Source organism: Podarcis filfolensis (assembly GCF_964270895.1).
Source record: "Podarcis filfolensis genome assembly, chromosome: 12".
Lineage (NCBI taxonomy): Eukaryota > Metazoa > Chordata > Lepidosauria > Squamata > Lacertidae > Podarcis > Podarcis filfolensis.
This window is the reverse complement of record NC_139614.1, coordinates 27,218,895-27,240,055: the sequence shown is the minus strand read 5'-3', so window position 1 is coordinate 27,240,055 and position 21,161 is coordinate 27,218,895. Positions and strand designations below refer to the sequence as shown.

General features: G+C 41.6%; 1 protein-coding gene across 2 annotated transcripts in view; it reads right to left on the bottom strand.

The window, feature by feature from the left end:
• Window positions 1-293: 293 nt before the first annotated feature.
• Window positions 294-21,161, bottom strand: part of AGMO (alkylglycerol monooxygenase) — a 117,523-nt gene continuing 96,655 nt past the window's right edge. For both annotated transcript variants that reach the window (XM_083578748.1, XM_083578749.1), the window contains exon 13: window positions 294-2,193. In XM_083578748.1, coding sequence (XP_083434874.1) covers window positions 2,113-2,193 — 81 coding nt within the window. In that variant the 3' untranslated portion in view covers window positions 294-2,112. The remainder of the gene's footprint in view (window positions 2,194-21,161) is intronic.

Genomic DNA, 21,161 nt, shown 5'->3' with positions numbered 1-21,161 from the left:
GCCCAAGGCAGCTTCCTTACTGTGCCTAATGGTAAAGCTGGCCATGCTCCTATGTCTGACTACTCAGAAGTAAGCCCTACAGGTTTTAATGGGCTTTAAGGCACAATCCAATGCACAGATAATGTAATCTGGCTGGGAATAGGTTTATTAATACATAAGGTCAACTTAAATCAGTGGAATTTGTCCATCTATACTTACTATGGTGACTGTACTATGTCAGAAGAAAAGTAGTTAATTGTGGTTCAAGGACCCGATCCCCGCTTGGAGGAATAAAGACACGTGGACACAGTATATAAGGTTAATGGGCAAGAAAAGGCCACAACTTTATTGATTACAGCAAGTGAGAAGGTATTGGCTTAGGCATTGGACCACGGAAGATTTGACTCCACCCACTTGGAGAGGGGTGAGTCTGAAGAGGGGTTAACCACCAGTAGGGGGAGCCTGTTGATGCTAATACAACTATAAGCTCTCCCCTGATGTCACCAAGGGTTGTGCCATGGCCCCCCTGCCACACAGGCATCGGACAGGATCCATGACCGCCGGATTCCTTTAACGGAATACCCAAATTTGAAGGGGTAGGCGATGGCCACACCTTGCCCTTCCACACACCAACAACACATTCCAATGCCTAACCGCCAAATACCAAGAAAGTTGTGACGATTGCTATGAGGTAGGCAAAAAAAACCAAAAGGCCGGTGCCAATTTGCCAGTTGGAAAAAATTCCTACCAGGCCCCCTGGGCAACCTGGGCAACCAACCATAGGTCCATAGGAAGGTCAAGAGAAAAGCTAAGCCCTAAGCCCTAAGGGAGTGGTGCGTGGGTGACTCACGATGAAAAGGTGAGCAAATGGGCTGAATGGCTGGCATAGCTGCATCTTGAGCAGCAAACCGCACCCCCACCAAGCTGCCCGATTGGGTGCTCAACTGGGGGCATGGCGCGCCAGCCATGTGAATGGGGCAGGGGGCATAACGCCCCCTGCGTGACACGGGAATCGTCTCGTGCCCACAACACCTCCCCTCCGGAAGGAGGAGAGGCCTTCCCCCCCCCCCCCAGGCATGCCATTTATGAGTTTCATGAATTGTTCAAAAGTTTTCCACATATGGTTGCACATGAGTGGAATTGATGCAAAGTACTCCTTTTACATTATGTATGAGAAGGTTTGCGACACCCTGAATAAAATAAAATAAAACAATCTGAGGCTTCTTAACTGTTTCAAAAAATAAAATTGCAGTAAGTGAACATTAAAAAAAAACCCAACTCCATAGATTTCTACCACATCTCTAGAATGTACTTTAGCTATAATTATGACCTTGAGTAAGGGGCGAGCAGTGAGTTGGCCAAGTTTGTTGAGGACACCAATTTTTTTCAGGGTGGTCAGACAAAAAGGGATTGCAAAAGAGCTCCAGAAAGATCTTTCCAAACTGGGTAACAAGGGATCTTGGGTTCATGGTGAGCCTTTTTAGTTTAGGGGGGAATAGGTGAGAAAGGCGGGCATGGTAGAGGTATATAAACTTTTGTGTACCTTGGGTTACAGACGCTTCGGGTTGCATTTTTTCAGGTTATGGACCACCGAAACCCGGAAGTACCAGAATGGGCTACTTCCGGGTTTTGGTGGTCACACATGCGCCGAAGTGCTAAATCGTGCTTTGCACGTGCGCAGAAGTGCCAAATCACAACCCGCGTGTGCGCAGATGCGCAGACACAGATTGCGAACGCGGCGGGTTGCAAACGTGCATCCCACAGGGATCACATTCACAACCTGAGCGTCCACTGTACTTCTTCACACAGTGCAGTTAAATTATGGAAATTCACAGACATTTGATGTGATGATGGCTACCAACTTGGACACACTAAAAGGAGATTAGACAAATTCATGGAGGAAAATGCTCTAAATGGCTACTATTCACAATAGCCACGCACTACCCCAAGTAGTCTTTGAATACTTGTTGCTGGGGATGATGTGTCAGAGAACACGACTGTGCTCGTATCCTGCTTGAAGGATTCCCATAGGCATCTGGTAGGCCACTGTTGGATGTTGGACTAGGAGGACCTCTGGGTCTGATCTAGAAAGGCTCTTGCATTCCTAATGTGGAGATTTGGACATATTTCTTTTCAGTGCTGCTTTGCTACACTTGAGGCGAGTTTCTTCATCATTTGTATTCCCCAAAAAGCAATGCAGAGTGAAAACAACACCTGTAGTATATGAGAGAGAGAGAGAGAGAGAGAGAGAGAGAGAGAGAACTCCATTTCAATATTTTTTTATTATATATTAAACCAAGGAATAGAATAAGGCATGCTGTCAAATTATTGTTGACATTTCCATTCCACCTTAAGGAGCAGACGTGTGGAATTGTTGTGTGTCACATGTCTGTTTACATTTCAGCACAGTATGCTGGGAACTTCCATTGTGTACAGCTTTTGTTTTTAGCTGTTCTGAGACGACGAGAGAGACACACGGCATGCTTCTTTGTCCTGATTTATGATTAACAAATCTGTAGTTGTAGTATGCTTCCATAAGCCTCACGCCTATTCTGTGTGCACAGTTCGATCTGTTGATAGTGTGCCCTGGTTCAGAAGCCCAGGTCGCTGATTTATGTCGGAGCAGAGGTGATGGTCTTTGCAGCGGGATGGCTGGAAGGGAACAGCCCAACCAGGGCTAGCCAGCTGGCCTCCCACTAGACATAATTGTTTATTATGTTAGACTAGAAGTTCTTAAGCAGAGACTGAAAGTCCACCTATGATGGCTGCTGCGGTATGAGCAGAGGTTTCTACTAGAACAGTCTCCCCCAACCTTCATCCTCCAGATGTTTTGTATGACATCTCCCATCAGCTCCAACCAGCGTGACTAATGGTAAGACATGATGGAAGTTGCAGTTGAAAACATCATCAGGTTGGAGAAGGCTGCACTAGATGACCTTTGAGATGCCTTCCAACTCTGTTAATCTTTAATATGCAGCAGTCAGCTGGAAGGGCCTGTGGTGCACAGCAAAATGAAGGGGCCACTTCTGCAATCCAGTGAGTTCCTACTCTCTCTCAGTTGCAGAAGTGCCACTCCTATTTCACTGCAAAGGTGGAAAAATTTCCATGCGCACACACTTCAACACACAATTTTCTGTGCTTGCCTTTATCCAGAGAAAGGCTAGGTGAAAAAAACCCCAAAGCTGTTCATGGTGCTTAAATCTCTTTATGTAGCTATAATTGCATGTGCTCCTGCAACTATTTATCAAAGAAAGATCACACCGCATTTCTGAAATATGCATTAAATATAAGGTGGTTTTAAATATAGGCTTCATTTTAAAAAGAACATTTCTACAATGGTGCCGAAACCACAGTGTTCTTTAAGGGGAGTAATGACTGGATGATGGTGGTCCTAAGGCACAACTGTGGGTTGTTAAATCCCAAGAAGTGTTCTCAGTTGATAGCTATTATTATATGAAGGGGAAATCCTTTAAAAGTGTGCATTTGCCCCACCCCACCCCGCGCCCCAAATGTGGTGATGCAAAAGAATTTCCATCTTTATTGTGTGTTTCTAAATGCCATGAGCGTTTAGAGGGGGAGTGTATTAAATAAAAGAATGAGATGCCTTGTGTCACGGAATCTGTTTGATTTTCATTTAAAAAGGAAAACAAAAGCACGTCGTATTCAAAGCCGAGCACATTCAAGGTTTTATGTCTTCAGTACAGAAGGCACGATACACTAGTAATTAGTCAAGATCATACTGCAAAGTAAGATTTGCTTTCCAGTTTCTAAGATGGATTCTGGGTCTAATTTAGCATGACAATCCCGAAGAAACTTGACAGCAGAGTCAGGAGAAAGGGTGATGGAATGCACATATCCACCCATCGCTCATGCCTTCGTAACCTCAAGACTGCCCTTCAAGGTTGGTTAGTGAGCTGCAGCTGAAGCAGAACACAACCACTAACCCCTTGGAACGGAATAGGCTGCTGGAGTGTATTATGCACATGCCCCAGATCAACACCGATTTTGCAGGCTTGATTTGAAGTACTGGTTTTGGCTCACATAGCTTTCCATAGCTTGGCCCAACAAGCACTCAATCCTCTGCCACATGTATTGTTCAAAACAGGGCAGCCTGTGTCTGGAATCAAGTTTTGGTTAAATCATGGACTTAGTGGGCAACCTGGGATAATTTATACATATTAATTGCCTCCTGCGCTACGTTCCCAACCTAATAGTTAAGAGCCTCTATGAATGCTCTGTTATCAGTGATAGAGCACGTTTTGCCCATCCCAGGTTCAATCTCAGGGGCTGGGAATGACTCCTGTCTGAAACCCTAAGAACCAATGCCAGCCGCTGTAGGCCTGTCTTCCCCAACCTGGTGTGTGCCAGATCTTGTTGGAATACAACACCCATCATACCTGGTATCATACCTATGGTTTGCAGAAGAAAAGAAGAATCTGTAGAGAAACCCTAAAGATGGAAACTCAACACAGGCCTATGGTATCTCCAAATATCTTAGTGTGCATACATGTTCATACTGAAGATGTTTGTTGAGGAGTGCCAATGCTCAGGCAAAGCTACTACACACATAGGGAATTCTAAAAAAATGTCAGCCCTGCTGTCATATTCTAGTCACGCAGAGCTGTCACCAATATTACAATGAATGGGGGAAGCCCTTGATACCTCAGAACTCTGTGTGAGCACAGAAGCACCAGCAAAGTTTTGAATCAGGCCGGCAATGCAGAAATAGCCATACAAATATCCCTGCCATGCAATAAACCTGCCCCCTTCACTCTATACTTGGGTGCGGGTGGCGCTGTGGGTTAAACCACAGAGCCTAGGACTTGCCGATCAGAAGGTCAGCGGTTCGAATCCCTGCAATGGGGGGAGGTCCCGTTGCTCGGTCCCTGCTCCTGCCAACCTAGCAGTTCGAAAGCACATCAAAGTGCAAGTAGATAAATAGGTACCGCTCTGGCGGGAAGGTAAACGGTGTTTCCGTGTGCTGCTCTGCTTTGCCAGAAGCGGCTTAGTCATGCTGGCCACATGACCCGGAAGCTGTACGCCGGCTCCCTCGACCAATAAAGCGAGATGAGCGCCGCAACCCCAGAGTCAGCCACGACTGGACCTAATGGTCAGGGGTCCCTTTACCTTTACCTTTCACTCTATACTAGCACGAATAGTTCTTTCAAATGAACCGAAGCTATTTATAGCAGTACATAGTTTGTAACCAGTTCATAGTCTGTAGCTGCCTACAGTCACTGTGCACTTAAAACTAATGGTTGAATACACACAGCCTTAGTTATCACAAAAGTCTCTTATCCCTAAAACCAAACTTCAAAGAGGGGGAAAATAAAAGGAGACTCTTATTCCTGCAGTGTTAAACACTGCCCTCTGGTGGTCCAGGAAAAGATGAACTAGCTAACACTTTCCTATGAACTGTAAAATATAGCTTCTCCACTATTTTCATTAAGGCACGAGCTCTTACATAACACACAAGGACAAAATGCTCTCTACCTGAACACATGTTCTAACAGCATAAAAATCTGCCAACCATTTGATTTGATTCCAAGCTCTAGCATAGTTTAAACAGGGAAAATCTGTTCAATGTCATAATGTGGGATGGGGAAACAAGGCTTCTTATATCACCTACAGTTTAGAAATAGGTGGAAGCTAATATGTGTTAGCAGCAATAAACCCCAAACTCTGCTTCTTGTGAAGCTATTTTATCTTTCAGAAAGGTGACCTTAATATGCAATTCACGTTTCAACTTTTTGCATGTTTTGACACTGCTATCAAATACATTTAAATACAATTACATCAATAGTAACTGGCTATCACACTGGCTATTGCTATCACAGCCTTCAATGAGAAAACATACACACTACCATGGAATACACAGAATCCAACAACATATTTTCTTCTCATTTTTTGGCACCTGTCAGCAATATCAGCAATATAGTCCAATGGCAAACATATTTAATGTGAAAAATCATTAATGTACTATATATTGAACAAAAAACACCCTTAGCTACAATTTTGAGACCATTAACCTGTGTTCTATTGCAATGGATTTTTCAAGGTTGATACAAAAGTCTAAGTAAAGAAGGCATTGCCATCCCTTAGTGCCCCAACCTATAACCCACTTAAAGGACGATACATCTGTGCTAGAAAGGAGATCATATTAGATGAAAATAGGAAGATGTCAGCAGTCAAAAATATCCACAGTATCCACAGTATACCTGGACATCAAAATTGAGTCAGGACATTTTGGTGCAGTAAATTATCCAACAGTTTCTGGGGAAAGGGGTCACAATAAATAGCAGCATTGGAAAGTCCGTCCCCTCTCCCCGCATTCTTTATTCATTTCTTTTTGTGGAGTTCCTATGTTGGCAGAATAGCCACCATTTTGTACCCCCCCCCCAGTGCCTCTGAAGCAGCATTGTTCCAGGGCATTGTGAAGAAAATGGTGGCAAGCACACACACAAAATGCAGAATACAGTGGTACCTCGGGTTACATACGCTTCAGGTTACATACGCTTCAGGTTACAGACTCCGCTAACCCAAAAATAGTGCTTCAGGTTAAGAACTTTGCTTCAGGGTGAGAACAGAAATCGTGCTCCGGCGGTGCAGCAGCAGCAGGAGGCCCCATTAGCTAAAGTGGTGCTTCAGGTTAAGAACAGTTTCAGGTTAAGAACAGACCTCTGGAATGAATTAAGTACTTAACCCGAGGTACCACTGGATTTAGAAAAGTGTTCATCTTCCGAGGAAGCAGGTTTTCAAAAGATTTCTCAGAAGATTATCTTTCTGATAAATTTCAGCTCATCTCTTGAAGCTGGCCAGCTATTCGTGTTTGTTGTGGTAGCTGCATTGGTGAATTCAACAGCTATTGGATAGCACCTTATTAAAATGTGATACTTTGTAAAGAGGTGACTTTACAAGCGTAATAAGAGCCTTGCTGGATCAGGCCCATCTCTCCCCGCATCCTGTTCTCACGTTGGCCAACCTATCAGAAACAATGAACCAGAGTAACACACAGACAAGCCAACTGCAGTTTTTGCCTGAAACAATAAGAGGGGTGGTTTGAAATTAGTATGCTGATCCCTTCTTTTTCTCGTGATACATTTGCATCCCTACCCACTAGCTTAAAATGATCAATCTGGGTCCCCCCCATTCCCTGTTTAAATTATAACCAAACTGAACCAAACACAGCTCTCCGCCCCTGCCCCCCCAAGCATATAGTTGTATCCTGGCAAAGCTTGTTATTGTTTTGCTTCTATGTCAAAGGGATGCCTGAAGTCTCAACAATTGTTAACCTCTCCCATGGTGTGCTAACAAGAGGTCAGATGCTCACATGTGTGTTGCAGCTTGGGGAATTGCTCTCGGTGTTCTGCCAGGGAAAGGGACCGCCCGAATGCTTTCTCTCATAAGTTCTAAGCCATAAACTGCATCCTACTTGACGAGCTGTGCCAAAAGTGGACCCAAGGGTACGCAGAGACTTGGCTGATGGGAAAAATGAGTGCTTCCTATGGAAGCTACAGCTGTGTTCCTGAGAGAGGGAGAGAGGAGAGGGAGAGAAAACAGGCAGATGCCGGAATCCCACCCCCCACCCCACTTTCCGTTTTTTGACTACCTGTTCTGGCAAGAGTTCCAATAAAGGGCAAAGAAAACACCAGGCGCCCAGCTGCTTTAAATAAGCCTTGAAAACACAGGTAATGGTTGCATAAACATGGGGGGGGAGTGAAAAGTATCCCCCCCCAGCACTTAAAGCTATTGTTTAAAAAGGTGTAAGTATGCACAAACATTCCCATTCTGAAGCAGAAATTTTACGACCAGGCTAAAGCCTTTGATTATAAAATCAGGCCCAATTCACACTAATAAGCATTTAAGAGCTGCTTGAAATCTCCGTAATGTTGAAACAGTTCCAATTTGTGAGGAGCTGTGTCTATAGCCATCTACCATGCAGATCCACTGCTTGCCAAACTCTTTCACCACACACTGTAAACCACTCACTGCAAAGCATAACAACAAAGACAGCTGGACAGGTGACTTCTTGAAATTACCCACCCTATTTGTGTGTAGAGAGATGGGAAGACAGAGATCAGTCCACTAAATTCATACAGGGGAGAAGAAATTCTCCAACATTTTATTGATGGAGCAGAGCACTCAGCACAGTCAATAGGAAAACTAGTTTCTTATTTCTTAAGGTGTTTTTTTTTCTGCCGCTACAACAAGCAACAGCAAAAATATATTCTTAGAAATTTCAATAAATTGAAACTAGTTCTATCAATGAATGTGGTTGGAAACCACATTTGCAAAATCAGTGCATTCACGTCAAGTATTGACAGCGGTTGGGCTCACCACAGTTGCTTATCTTTCCTCTTCAAAATTCTGACTCAACCAGGAAAGATCTTATGTTATCTAAATAAACATCAAGCCATTTTTTTTAAAAAAATGTCTAGTATTCAGGTCATGGATGCTTTAGCTTAAATTCCTTCATTGCTGGTTGTTGGACAAGATGACCCATGGGGTCCCTCCCAACTCTACAATTCTGGGATTCTAGGGTGCAGGATCAAAACATAGGAGATGGGATGTAACTCAGTGGTAGAGTATATGCTATCTTTGCAGAAGGTCCCATGCCTTATTTCTGGCATCTGTACCATAAAAAGGTTATCTGTTAGGGTTGGTGGGCAAAGACATATACTACATATGAAAAAAACCACAATCTTTTTATATGCAACAACAGCTGCCAGGGTAGTAATTGCCACTAAATGGAAATCTCAGGACACACCAACAAAGGAAGAGTAGATTTGTAAATTAAGTGAGTATATAGAATTGGCAAAATTAACTTCAATTATAAGGTATCAATCAAATCAAAAGTTAAGAATAGAGTGGAAGTATTTCGAAGATTATATGTCAAAATATTGCTCTAAAAATGACATGTTAATAGGCTTAGAATAAAAAATGTAAGCAATAACAAAACCAATAAAGAAAGAAGGAAAAATCAGAATGTAACAATTTATTATAGAATGCAAGGGGAAAAGGTAGAAAGAAATATAAAGAAGTCGAATTGCTGTGGAGGGAAGTAGAGGATGGATGGTGGGTGTTATGGCTATCGGGTGGTTGCTCGAGAGCAATCAGGCAAGATGCCTCACTGGTCTGTTCTAAAGCTTTATTAGTGGTGCTAAAAACCTTTACAATGCAGAGCGCCTCTATTCCATGTCTTGCTCATTCACTAGCAGAATCTGAGAGTGGGCAGTCCTTAAATCTTCCCCAGCAGAGTAGTCTCTTGACCCCCAGTCTACGCCTCCCTTCTCTGCGTGAAAGCCTACTGCGCAAGGAAGGCTTGGGTAAAGGGGGACCTCCCTCCTCCCCGCTTTGCTCAGGCAAGGTGTCCTGGCACCGCCTTGCATCCTCCTAGCCCTGCATCTCCTCCCCACTAGAGGCGTGGCTTCCTTCCTCTGCTGAGGAAGTGCTGCTTCCTACGATCTTTGGGGGCTCTCTGAAATCCATCCGCCTTTCCCCCTGAGCCGATGACAGTTCCCTGACAGTGGGTTTTATAATTAAGTGTATAATTAAGTAGTTGTTGTTATTTAGATATTATACTTTATGTGAGGGAATCATTGGGAATTTTGGTTATTATGTATATATGCTAAGTTTCAATAAAGATCTTTTTTTGGGGGGGGAGGTTAAGCATCGGGCAATGTCAATAATCTCTGTGGGATACCTGGATAGCTGTTGTCAGTCAAAGCAATTAGCTCTGCTCACTATAATACTGCTTTGTATGTTAACGAAAAGTACATTTGAGATAGGACCCTTTTCTGTTCTTTTCAGTCCATAACTGATTTGCAGCTGTTACAAACAATTATTGGTTTTAAAAGCATTATTGATATCAATTTAGAACATTTATTAACATGCAGGTACATTTTCATAAACACAAGTATGGCTACTCCTCTGTCACCTATGCTTACAGAAATGATATTGTTTATTGGTGTGTGTTTTTTGTTTAAAAAACAAGCATGTTTGGTTTTGAAGAATTTTAAAACACTCGAATTTCTTTTAAGTGGCTGTGTACAATAAATGCATGAAGGTGTAATCTGAACCACCTCAATGCCACATTATAATTAATTCATACAATGGTAACACAAGTATCAATAGAGGAATTATGAGATTTTTGTCTCATAGATTAAAAGAAATTTCATTACTTACTTCATAGATTAAAATAAATTTCATTGGGACTTACAAGTCCCAAAACTTCTAAGCATATACCACTAATCAATGTTACATATAAAAAGGTGCTTATACATAATTTCTTCACTTTAAATATATTTTATTTTAAAAACATCTTGATATGATTATATATATATTTTTTGCAATGTTTTTTAACCTGTGTATGGGTGGGATTGAGCCCAGACCAAAATTCGATGCAAAAGGCTGTGTGTGTGAGAGAGAGGGTGTGTTGAGTGGGAAGTAGCTTGGACCAAAAACATCATGAAACAATGAATAAATCTGAGCCAGTGGCTGGGGGTGGGAGAGAAAACTCATACAGAATTCCAGAAAAATACTATTGTACACGAACTATTTCTGAACAAAATTTTCATGTGTAAGAAAAGCTAAGTTTGGAATAGATCGGTTTTATGTTTGTTAGGGCTCTGCTACTGCTGAACCAGACACAAGGTTCATCTCCATATCTACTTTAGCAAACAACTTAAGCCTGCTACAGTCCAAGTACCTGTAGGCTATGAACAATGATGTTCTGCTAAAAGGTGCCCTGTGTAAGTGCATGAATGCTAAAGTGTGCATACACAGTGTGGGGTGGCCATTTCCCCCTTCCCACAGAAGGTTGGCCAATGGTGAATGTAATAGGCCGAAAAAAGGTTAGCCACCGCAACTCTTGTGTATTTGAAGATGGCGCCTAGCACTGAGCAGCGAAGAACTGAGACGGCAGAATGTCATCTGCAATAGCAATCTCAACTGCAGATTTAAATTGTTCATAGCTTGGAATACCTCTTAATAAAGAGATTGCCTGCCTGCTCACTTAGTGAACTTAGCAGCTGGAAGTAGCAGAGACGAGTATGAGATCAGCTCATTCCCTATTGCTTTCAAGGCCAAATATTTTACGAAGGATCCTGAAAAGGAAGCACAGTGCCCCCTCATGATGCTTCATAAAAAAAATGGTGTTACAAAGGAAACACAGCCTAGCCTCAGTCTGCAACCACAATACAAAACCTTTGAGATCTAAAGGTAAGTATTGTGGCAAAAGAGATAAAACACATACTTCATAGCATCGGGGGGGGGGCATTTAGTATGCCAGAACTATCACTCTAGCGTACTATTCTTTGGGATCTCACTTAAATACTTTTCCCGCATAGGAAATTAAAGTCCGTATCTACTCTATGTCTCACATAACATTTCTTATTTGTTAGCAAACTAATAAGGTAACACAATTGAAAGAAACCACTAGAAGTAAGTCTGATATCCCAATTACAAACAACAACCCTTCATTGACAGGGAAGCTGCACACACTGGTGTACCCTTCTTAGTGGTGAAGGCAGGGACACACTTTTAAATTTACTCATGAGAAAAGCCCCACTGAGCACTTGCATAGGACTGCACTGTGAAGTGCTACTCTGCAATGAAAGCCAACAAACCAAACGGCCAGAAGCAAAAACAGGTCATGAAAAGGACAGAAAGGAACACACAGTATAAGGAAACAGAAATATGTAAAGAAAGATAATCAAATCACAAAGATAACATTGCATGAGCAAGAGGACACAGATAAAGAGAAAAAGAAAAACACACCTTAAAAAATAGTATTGGCAGTTGAGTAAGTGCAGTTGATAAACGGAAAGAGGGAGAAATGTATGAAGCACAGGGTTTTCCAACTGACATCAAGCTGAAATTTTTTCATGATTCCAGTTTTCAAGAAAAGTTGGTTTTAAATCTTTGTTTTCATTACAATTATTTATATTTACCATATACAACATTAATATTTGGTGGTATTCTTGATAGAAAGATGATTCCTATTGGTCTTCAGCATAACTTGGCAACAGACATAACCAATCACAACCATTTAAGGTGAGTTCATAGAGCATGAGTAAATGTGGGGTCCTCCTAACATGTTTTTTGTTCTGCACCCACCAAATTGTTTGGCTACTATTGCATAAATTACTACATTCATTCTGCTAGGGGAAAGGGGTTAAATTTAATACAGCTGGACAGCTGAACAGCTGCTTTCATGATTTAAATAAAAACAAGCTGAAATCCTTGCTGTCAAATGGGTGATATATGACTTGTAATGGGATGTTTCCAACCTTTTCTTCCATATGGCTGCCTATGTTAGGAAATGCACACAGCCTACAGTCCAGCCAGGTTCCCAGAAAACATCTGGCTCTCATTCCTACTCTGTTAGTTCCAAAGTTGCCTCCCACAAACATAAAATGATTCATAGGGCAACATCCCTTTGCTTCAGGATCCAATTAGGATGCTTCATTGATAATTTTATCATGTGCCACAACTAGAGATACGGGAAAATGGAACACATTCAAAAAAGTGCTCTCCACAATACAGCTGATTCGGTGTTATCTACATATGATAAAATTAGTATTTCAGGCAATACTTTTGCAGCTGATTTGGAAAGAAGGCTTTTCTTTTGTTTTAGCTAACAATCTTTTTTATTTTTTTCAGTATTCTCTCATTTTATAATAAATTTGTTCCGCAACGGAAAGAAAGAAAACAGAGCACAGTATATATTTTTCAACAGTAATCAATAGATGCTAAGTCCATTGCAATTTGTACCAAATTACGCATTTAATTTTCACAACACACTTTGAATTATGATACTTTGAAAGACATGAACACTAACAGTCCAAGGTAGACTCTGCTCTGATCACCACTTGTGCTGGAACTGCAGGGCAGAAGAAGCAAATGCTCTGGCCTATGCTATTGGCCAGGAGATCAAGGGTCACTGAGAGGTTGCAATTCCTGCCCCAGAAGAAGAAACAGAACTTGAGATCAGATTCTTTAAAAAACCACATTCTCCCATACAAGCCTGCCTGGGTTTTAAGATTTTGAAAGACACCAGTCAGTCATTTTATTTTTGTTTGTACAGTGGTACCTTGGGTTGCATACGCTTCAGGTTACATACGCTTCAGGTTACAGACTCTGCTAACCCAGAAATTGTACCTCAGGTTAAGAACTTTGCTTCAGGATGAGAACAGAAATCGTGCTCCGGCTGCACAGCGGCAGCAGGAGGCCCCATTAGCTAAAGCGGTGCTTCAGGTTAAGTACTGTTTCAGGTTAAGAATGGACCTCCAGAAGAAATTAAGTACTTAACCCGAGGTACCACTGTATACCACTCTTCATCTGAAGAGCAAACGGTGGTCCACAACATATAAAATACTAAATGAAAACAAAAACTACATAATAAAACAAACCAGTAACTTCCCTCCCACAAACACATTCAAAAGGCCATACATTGTTTAATCAGCCAAAGGCTGGTTATAGAGAAATGTTTTTGCCTGGTGCCTAAAGATACGCAAATATATGTGGGGAGTCACTGCAGAAAAGGCCCACCGCAGTGGAGGGGGCACACAAAGAAAGGCCTCAAGACGATGACTGCACTGGGGCAGTTTGCAGGGTCATGGGGAGAGGTGGTCCCTGAGATACTGCGGCCCTAAGCTGTCATTTCCATAAGAGTCCCTTGCATATGTTCAGCTGAATGTGCAGAGGTTGGGAATCCTGCCTGCAACATAGCCTCATTCATGCCTAAATACATTCAATGAATACTCGGGAGGAAAAACTGAAAGGAGCTTATGCCACTTTGATTTCAGAAGAACTCGCTGCTACCTCACTGTGATCCTAGTGAGGTTATGTATGACAGAACCAACCAGTTATTCAGACCGAAGTCTAAACCTGATCTCCTGTTCCTGGGCACCATTGATTAGCACTATTGCCAATTATCTGACTTGTGACTACAGCCTGAGCAGGTTATCAACCACATGGCAGCTTCTGAGCCACATGTCCAAATCTTCCCATTCCCCAAGAACCACAAGACACATAGCCTTGCAGATACCGTTTTGCCACTCCTACAGATCTAGCCCAGTGGTTTTATTCCCACACCACTCTCCTTCTAGTCAGCGCATTTGTTTGCGGCTCTTAGAGATGAAAAATGCATGATTGTATTGTGGTCATAGTGCACAAACACAAAAGGCATGCTTATAAAAAAAGTTATTTCATGATTCACATGTTCTTGAAATAACTGGTAGCTACACTTCAGGGAACAGTGAAGTCATTCTGGCCGTTGTTATAACTGTGCAGATAGGGCTGGGAGAGATTCCTGCCTGAAATCCTGAGAGCTGCTGCCAGTCAGTGTAGACAATATGGAGTTAGATAAGGCAGCTTCCTATGTTCTAACTACACATGGTTGCTGATGCTTGACTGATATCATGATAAGAGATATATATATAATTTTAGCTGATTGAAAACTGCTAACAGTTCATTTTCCTTTGCATTTCTGTTCAGATGCTTCTTTCCCCCAAACTGAACCAAATGCTATCGTGCACCTTTCCTCAAAAAAAGTCACATTTGCAACAGCAATATCTTCTGACGTCGCCAGCATTTCTTTCTGAAACAGTACGTTGTTTGAGTACCTGTACTGCCGTATTTAAAAAGTTCTTAATGGGTGAGAATCAAGGTAGTTTTTGAATGGATCACATTATTTTGACAGGAATGGACATACCTCTCACAGGGTATACTTGAAAAATGAATATCAAAGGTAGAACTTTGGATATAAACTATGGATTTATTTCATGCTCTGGTAGTAGCAATGAACAGTTAAGTAGGTGGGTTTGTTTTTTCCCTACTGTAAAAGTCCACTTTAATAAGAAAAGGGGGCCCATTTATGAACTCAGTTATACAGTCACACACTCATTTCCTGTATTTATATTTCCACTTTTCTTTCAAACATATGCCTTCTGAAATTTGTCTTTTAAAAGAATAAGCTGCTATTGAAACTTTGGGGGTTGAAAAAGTACACCTCCTCCAATGCACTTGCGAATTTCATTATATGCAAAAACAGTTTTTAGTTGCAAGGGCCAATATTTCAAGGAGGAAGTAAAGGAGAAGGGCAGCGGAAGGTGAAACCCTAGTTTATACTTTCTATGACCTATAAATCTGAATCTTACCCAGATGATAAACAACAATTATTCTCCTAAGGAAGAGGGAATGAAGTAGGTGGGAGGTTATACTGGTGTCAAGAGGAATCCTACAGAGACTGGGCTGAAAACATTTGCAAGAAATTGGCATAGCTACTCACATAGATTTATTTCCCTTACTCTGCTTTTAAATAATGGTTCAAAGGTTCCCTTCACCCGCAGTTACCCCTTCCAATCCTCTGTTCCTTCAGACTTAAAACAGAAAATTCATTTAATCTCTAAAAGCAAAACTCTTTTAAAAGCCTGAGAGATAATTTGAGCTAATCAAAGTAAACAGTGCCAGCCAGTAACCCATTCCTTCCAGTAAGGCCAAGGGCCAGTTCACATGACCCTCCTTTGCTGACAACAAATATACTTGTTTAGAAAACTGGGTTTAAATATGCTAAGAGAGTGTGTATACTTCATCATGAGCATGCAGTGCTGAAATGGAGAATCTGTAGCCCTCCAGATGTTGTTGGAATACAACTCTCAGTATCCCTGACCATTGGCCATGCTGGCTGATGCTGATGGACATTGGACTCTTACACATCTGGATGAGCAGAGGACACCATCCCCAATATAGAGTGTGGATCCACCAAAAACCTTTCTGAAGTACACTGAGTGGTAGCATCTGCTCAAATCAGGTCTGGGATTTGGGTTTAGCATGAAGTCATTTTGAGCCCAGGGAAATGGCATGTTGCTCACAAAGGTTGTTTGAATGGACATGGAACAACACTATCCTATAGCGTAGAAGAGTTCCTTCTGACCTATCACAGCTCCAAAATTTGTTCTAGTCAGTCTAGTCTTTCTATACGGGCTCAAATTCTTAGCGAGGAGAGAAACTGTTTCTCGCTTTCCCAGGACATTTTGTCACTGACACTTTCTCTCTTAATCTCATACACTTAGCTTCGTTGCAGTGATCCCTTAGACTTCAAACTGGAGAAAACATAATTTATTTGGGGTGGATTTTAATACAGCTAGGAAGTGGAAATGAGAAATAGCTCCTGGATTATGTGTTCATCTGTCATCTTATAGATGCAGTCATCTCACAGTTACACTGTTCATTTAGAGAAACCCTATGACAGAGCAGCTCGAACAGGATTTGGATTTCTGCTCATTCAAGATAACTGACATTTATTTTTCACCTGGCTGCTTGCCAAGGTCCATTTGTAGAATAATTCTGTAATCCATCTATTCCAGTGGCAAGGAATGATGTTGCATTCCTCCTGATTTTTTTTTTTTTTTGCGCCTTTCATTTTAGTATGCATTAGAGATCTCTTCAGGGTAGTTTGATCCTTTCATTAAGAGATTTCCAGTATGCTTGGTGGGAGTTGTTCTGTGGATAATTGACTACAACTGTGGCTGGCCTTTTGAGAGCTATCCAAGCAATCTTCTATTTGGGGAGCATTGGAGCAGTGTGGCATTTACAAGTGTGCTGTTTTAAAAGGATGTGTGCATCTGTACATAAGTGGCTCACCTGGAGGAATGGACCCGCAACCTAGCTTATTGAAAGGTGTGTTGCTGCCACTTTAATGAGAAGGAGAGAGCTAGGTCAGCAGGGAGATCAATGTGGTCTCCTCATGGCAGAGCCAATCAGGTGCTCCTATTGAAATACTTTACTGTCACTTGTACAACTTGTATACAATGAGATTACACGAGCACCCCCCACTCAGTGCTCTTAGTCTTAATTCCCCTCATTTACTGATGCACACCCACTAAACCCGAAAGTCAGTTGCCCTGTTGTTATCTTTTCATTCAGCAGCCTAACAGCCCATGGATAGAAGCTATTCTTTACCCTGTTGGTGCGACTAATCATGTTTCTATATCTTCTGCCTGAGGGCATGAGATCAAGAAAGTGCCGGCCAGGGTGTGAATCATCCCTGAAAATTTTCCTCACTCTCCTGAGGCAACGTTCTTCTGCTATTTCATCCAGTGGATTCACAGGACAGCCCATAATATCTTGTATTCACCACCCTCTGTAGGCACTTCCTATCAGATGCTGTCAAACCGGCATACCACACCATGATGCAGTATGAAAGGACACTTTCTATTGTTGACCGGTAGAAGGAGATCATCAGATGTTGATTGACATTGCCCTGCCCATCACCTAATCCCTGCCTCACCTAGTAAGCAGCAGTGACACACCTGCAGGGAAGCTAGGTGTTGCTGCTCTCCCTCACTGGGTGAGCCACTTCTGCATCTTTACATACCTGACTCACAGTGAATGCAGGCTATAAATCCGGGAGCTCCAGGTGTTGATGGACTCCTTCAGCTGGAGCCATCATGGCCAATGGTCGGAGACAATGAAAATTGTAGTTCAACAACTGGACGCCAACAGGCTTCCTGTCCCTGCTATTAAATGTTAATTAGTTGATTGGTGAGAATGAGAGTTAATTTGCTTTGCTATTGTAATATCTTCAATACAAAAAGGTGACTATTCTGCAGTTGATGTTCCTGCTAATCACTCAACCTCCTGTTAAAGTAGATTGGGGGTAAGGTAGACAACGCAGCAGAAATTTTAATCTTGGAATGAGTAGGAACCCTGTCTGTTTGTTTTTTTAAAGGAAAGGCAACATTTTCATCACTTAACATCGATAGGAATACAGCACAACCAATTGTGCAGGCAATAACTATAGCTAACCAGAGTTATACTTTCACGAGTAAGGGGCCTTTGCTGAATCACAGTATCTGTGAACAGGAGTGGCACTGTTCAGTGAGTGAGTTGAGCTGTGTACAAGAAAGAATGTGATAACCAAGGTTTATGTCTTGGCTATCATTAATCAACATACTCGGCAAGAGAACTAGTCCACCACGATTCCTCCTGGAAAGTCATGACGCTTAATACCTCCTAGCATTCTGATACTCAGTACTTGTTAGGGCCATTTTAAAACAGACTAATATTTTTCTCCATACTTTTATCTCCCACAGTCACAAAACCTGTTTATTTCTTGTTTCACTGAGGGCTCATCCACATTGCTACTTGTCCTGTGCCTAGGAAGCACAGGTCTGAGCAGTTTCAGAGCTTTGCCTATGCCCTGCCAATTTCCCATGAAAAACCTACTCTTTAGCACTAAATCATAACAAATAGCAATCCACAGAAAACCTGATCGATGTTTGTTCAAATTCAGCCCTAAAGATCATGTTTCCCTGGGGGGAAACAGTGTGGCAAATGGAGTTGTGGATAAGCCCTAAGATATAAAAAGTATAAGACTATCCAAATTTGATATTTTAATGAGTAAATAGGGAACCACACTACCAAAACAATTCACTGTAGCCCTTGGACTGCTTCTGTTCAGAGCTCTAACCCATGATGAATTTATGAATTTTCATACAGTGCTTCCAGACTACAGTCTGAGTTTTCCAAGCACAGTCAAGGGATATTTTATTGTAAGCTACGGAATAGTTTTTGTTCACAATTCCTTGCTTTTCAACACTCAGCAAAGAAACCTAACTGCAGTTCTTTGGATCATGGCCAACAAGTATGGCATATCTAAATTTTCCTGTTTAAAATACAGAAGAGAATATTCATTAAAAAAATGTTAACATTACATCTCATTTGTTATTTGGTCAGGACTAATTAATCAATCCATGAAAATGTTTATTCACAAATGCAAAAAGAGTCTTAAGTTGGAGCAGCTTTTCTTCAAAGACTATTTTGACGATTTCTACTTTTGATCAGTTCCAGTTGTATTATTAATGCTCATATGCTGTCTGATGTCTTTATGATTCACTTTTTCCACCCGCTCACTTTCAGGTAACTTGAAAACAGATGAGGTGAAATAAAGGCTATTCCTTGCAGAGCATCAGGATTCTGGAAATGTTCAGGATTGCTTTATTAATTAACTTGAAATCTTCGAGAGAATGGAGAATGTTCATATTGGGGATATAAGAGCCAACTGTACTTATTTGTTTGGCTTCAGTGCCTAAAGATATATGGTCTGTAGGAAAGGGACTAGGACAGAATCCATTCAGTTGTGTGGATAATATGTCAAGTAAAAATTTTGACTTTAACTTAAACAAAACAACAGAGAGAATTTGTAAACGACTGCATAAACTGTTTAAATTAAGGCCAAAAGTATCAGGTAATACGGCATCAACACACTTAACAGATTTTTGACTACTCAGTTTTTTGGACCAGCTCCCAGTTTAAAAAGTTGGATCAAACTCATCTTTACTTTGCCAAACTGATGGAAACTTTAAAAAAAGAAACGAAAAAGAAAGAAGAAAGAAGAAAGAAAATTGAAGCTCAGTATAAATGGGAAGGAACAACTTGTTTAGTTGTTCAGAAAATTATTAAAATGTACGGACGCCGCAGAAGCTCCTCAACATTTTGGACTAAGAAAATACAAAAGAAAAGAGTTATAAAAACCACTGAAAAAAAGTTTTGGAATAGAGGAATGACATCTCAGCTTTACCATAAAGAAAACCATTCCCCCCCAGCACTATGAACATAAGAGTGGAAGGAGAACACTGATGGATCATGCCAAAGGCCCATGATGCTCCCATAGTGGCCAATAAGATGCCTTATGTAACCTAGCCCCAACTTGTTTAGGTTTCAAATGCTAAAAGCAAAACTTTAAACTGTACCTGGTACCATACTGGCAACCAGTGCATCTTCTCCAGCAGAGGTGTGGTTTATAAAAATATTACTGTAACTTATTGTTGCTGCTGGCATCTGTCTGTCTCAAGAGACAATGGAGTGTGCCTCTGGGGGTGAACCACAGAACCTGCTGTGGCTGCAAAGACCGATTAACTCATAACTGCCACCTTCTGCATTGTTTTTACTATGCTAGCAGCACTGAAGTGACCTCTCCAGGTGCAAGCCTGGGCAGTGTGTATGGAGGTCCTGGGCTGCCCAGATGACAAGACCCGCCTCTCAGCCTTGCTGATGTGGCCCCAAAGGAAAGCAGAGCAATACATTTGGCACCAGCTTGGCTTCAGGAATTGCCAGAAGGAGGCGTACAAGACACCATCTAACCATCTTAGAGACACCACCCCAGTTTTTTCTTCTCTTGAAGATGTCCAGCAAGATATATTAACATACCACTAAAATAAACATGAAATCAAGGCTATCAATGGCTGCTAGCAACAATGGCTATGCTCTGCCTCTATGGTCAAGGCAGTGTGCTGCTGAATACTAGCTGCTGAAGAATGTAGGAAGGGAGGGTGTTCGTGAGCTTGGGTGCTGCTTCTGGGCTTCCCATAGGCTTCTGGTTAGCCACTGTGAAAACAGGATGCTGGAGTAAATGGGCCATTCGCCTGATGTAGAAGGCTCTTATGAACTGTAAATCAATTTGGGTTATTTGTGTTAAAATATTTATATTACATTCTTCAGTGAAATCCTCAGGTGTCTAACAGAATGAATAAAAACAATTTAGCAAAACTATCTAGTGATATGACTTGCCAGATCCTATCCTTAAGCCCTGAACCAGTCCTGAGCAAAAATTTAATTTCAGAATAGGTTATCTATGGCTTTAAAATACCCATATTTAGATCTCTACATGCTGGCCACCTTTCCCAGCTTCTGTTGTTCTGAATGCTTTTAAGGGATATTGAAAGGGGACTGAGAACTAAGCCATTTAGACAAGAGGTGGCAAACATCTGTGGTCATTCCTTTTCTAACAGGAAAGGTCACATCCCACCCAGGGAGCAGAAGTGACCCTCGTAAAAAATGTAAGTGATCGCGCCTGACCTGCATTGTAAGTATGTTGCTCACCTCTGCTACTTAACCATAATGTGTGTTTCTTGTTAGGGAGCACACAGAGATTGCCTAGCGCCATACAGATATGAAGGCCAGTAGCAGTGCTAAAAGTCAGAAAGTGAAACTTGGAAAAATCAGTGTACGATGAAATCAGTGTATTACCGCCTTATTGCACGAAATGTTTCACATTGAAAGAAAACAAGTAGATGTTAAATTATGTATTGGTTCACAGCTGTTGTTATTTTAAAATTACACACACAACCAGACAACTCTCTTCTGAAAAGGATTATAAACTTCTATACTAGTTATAG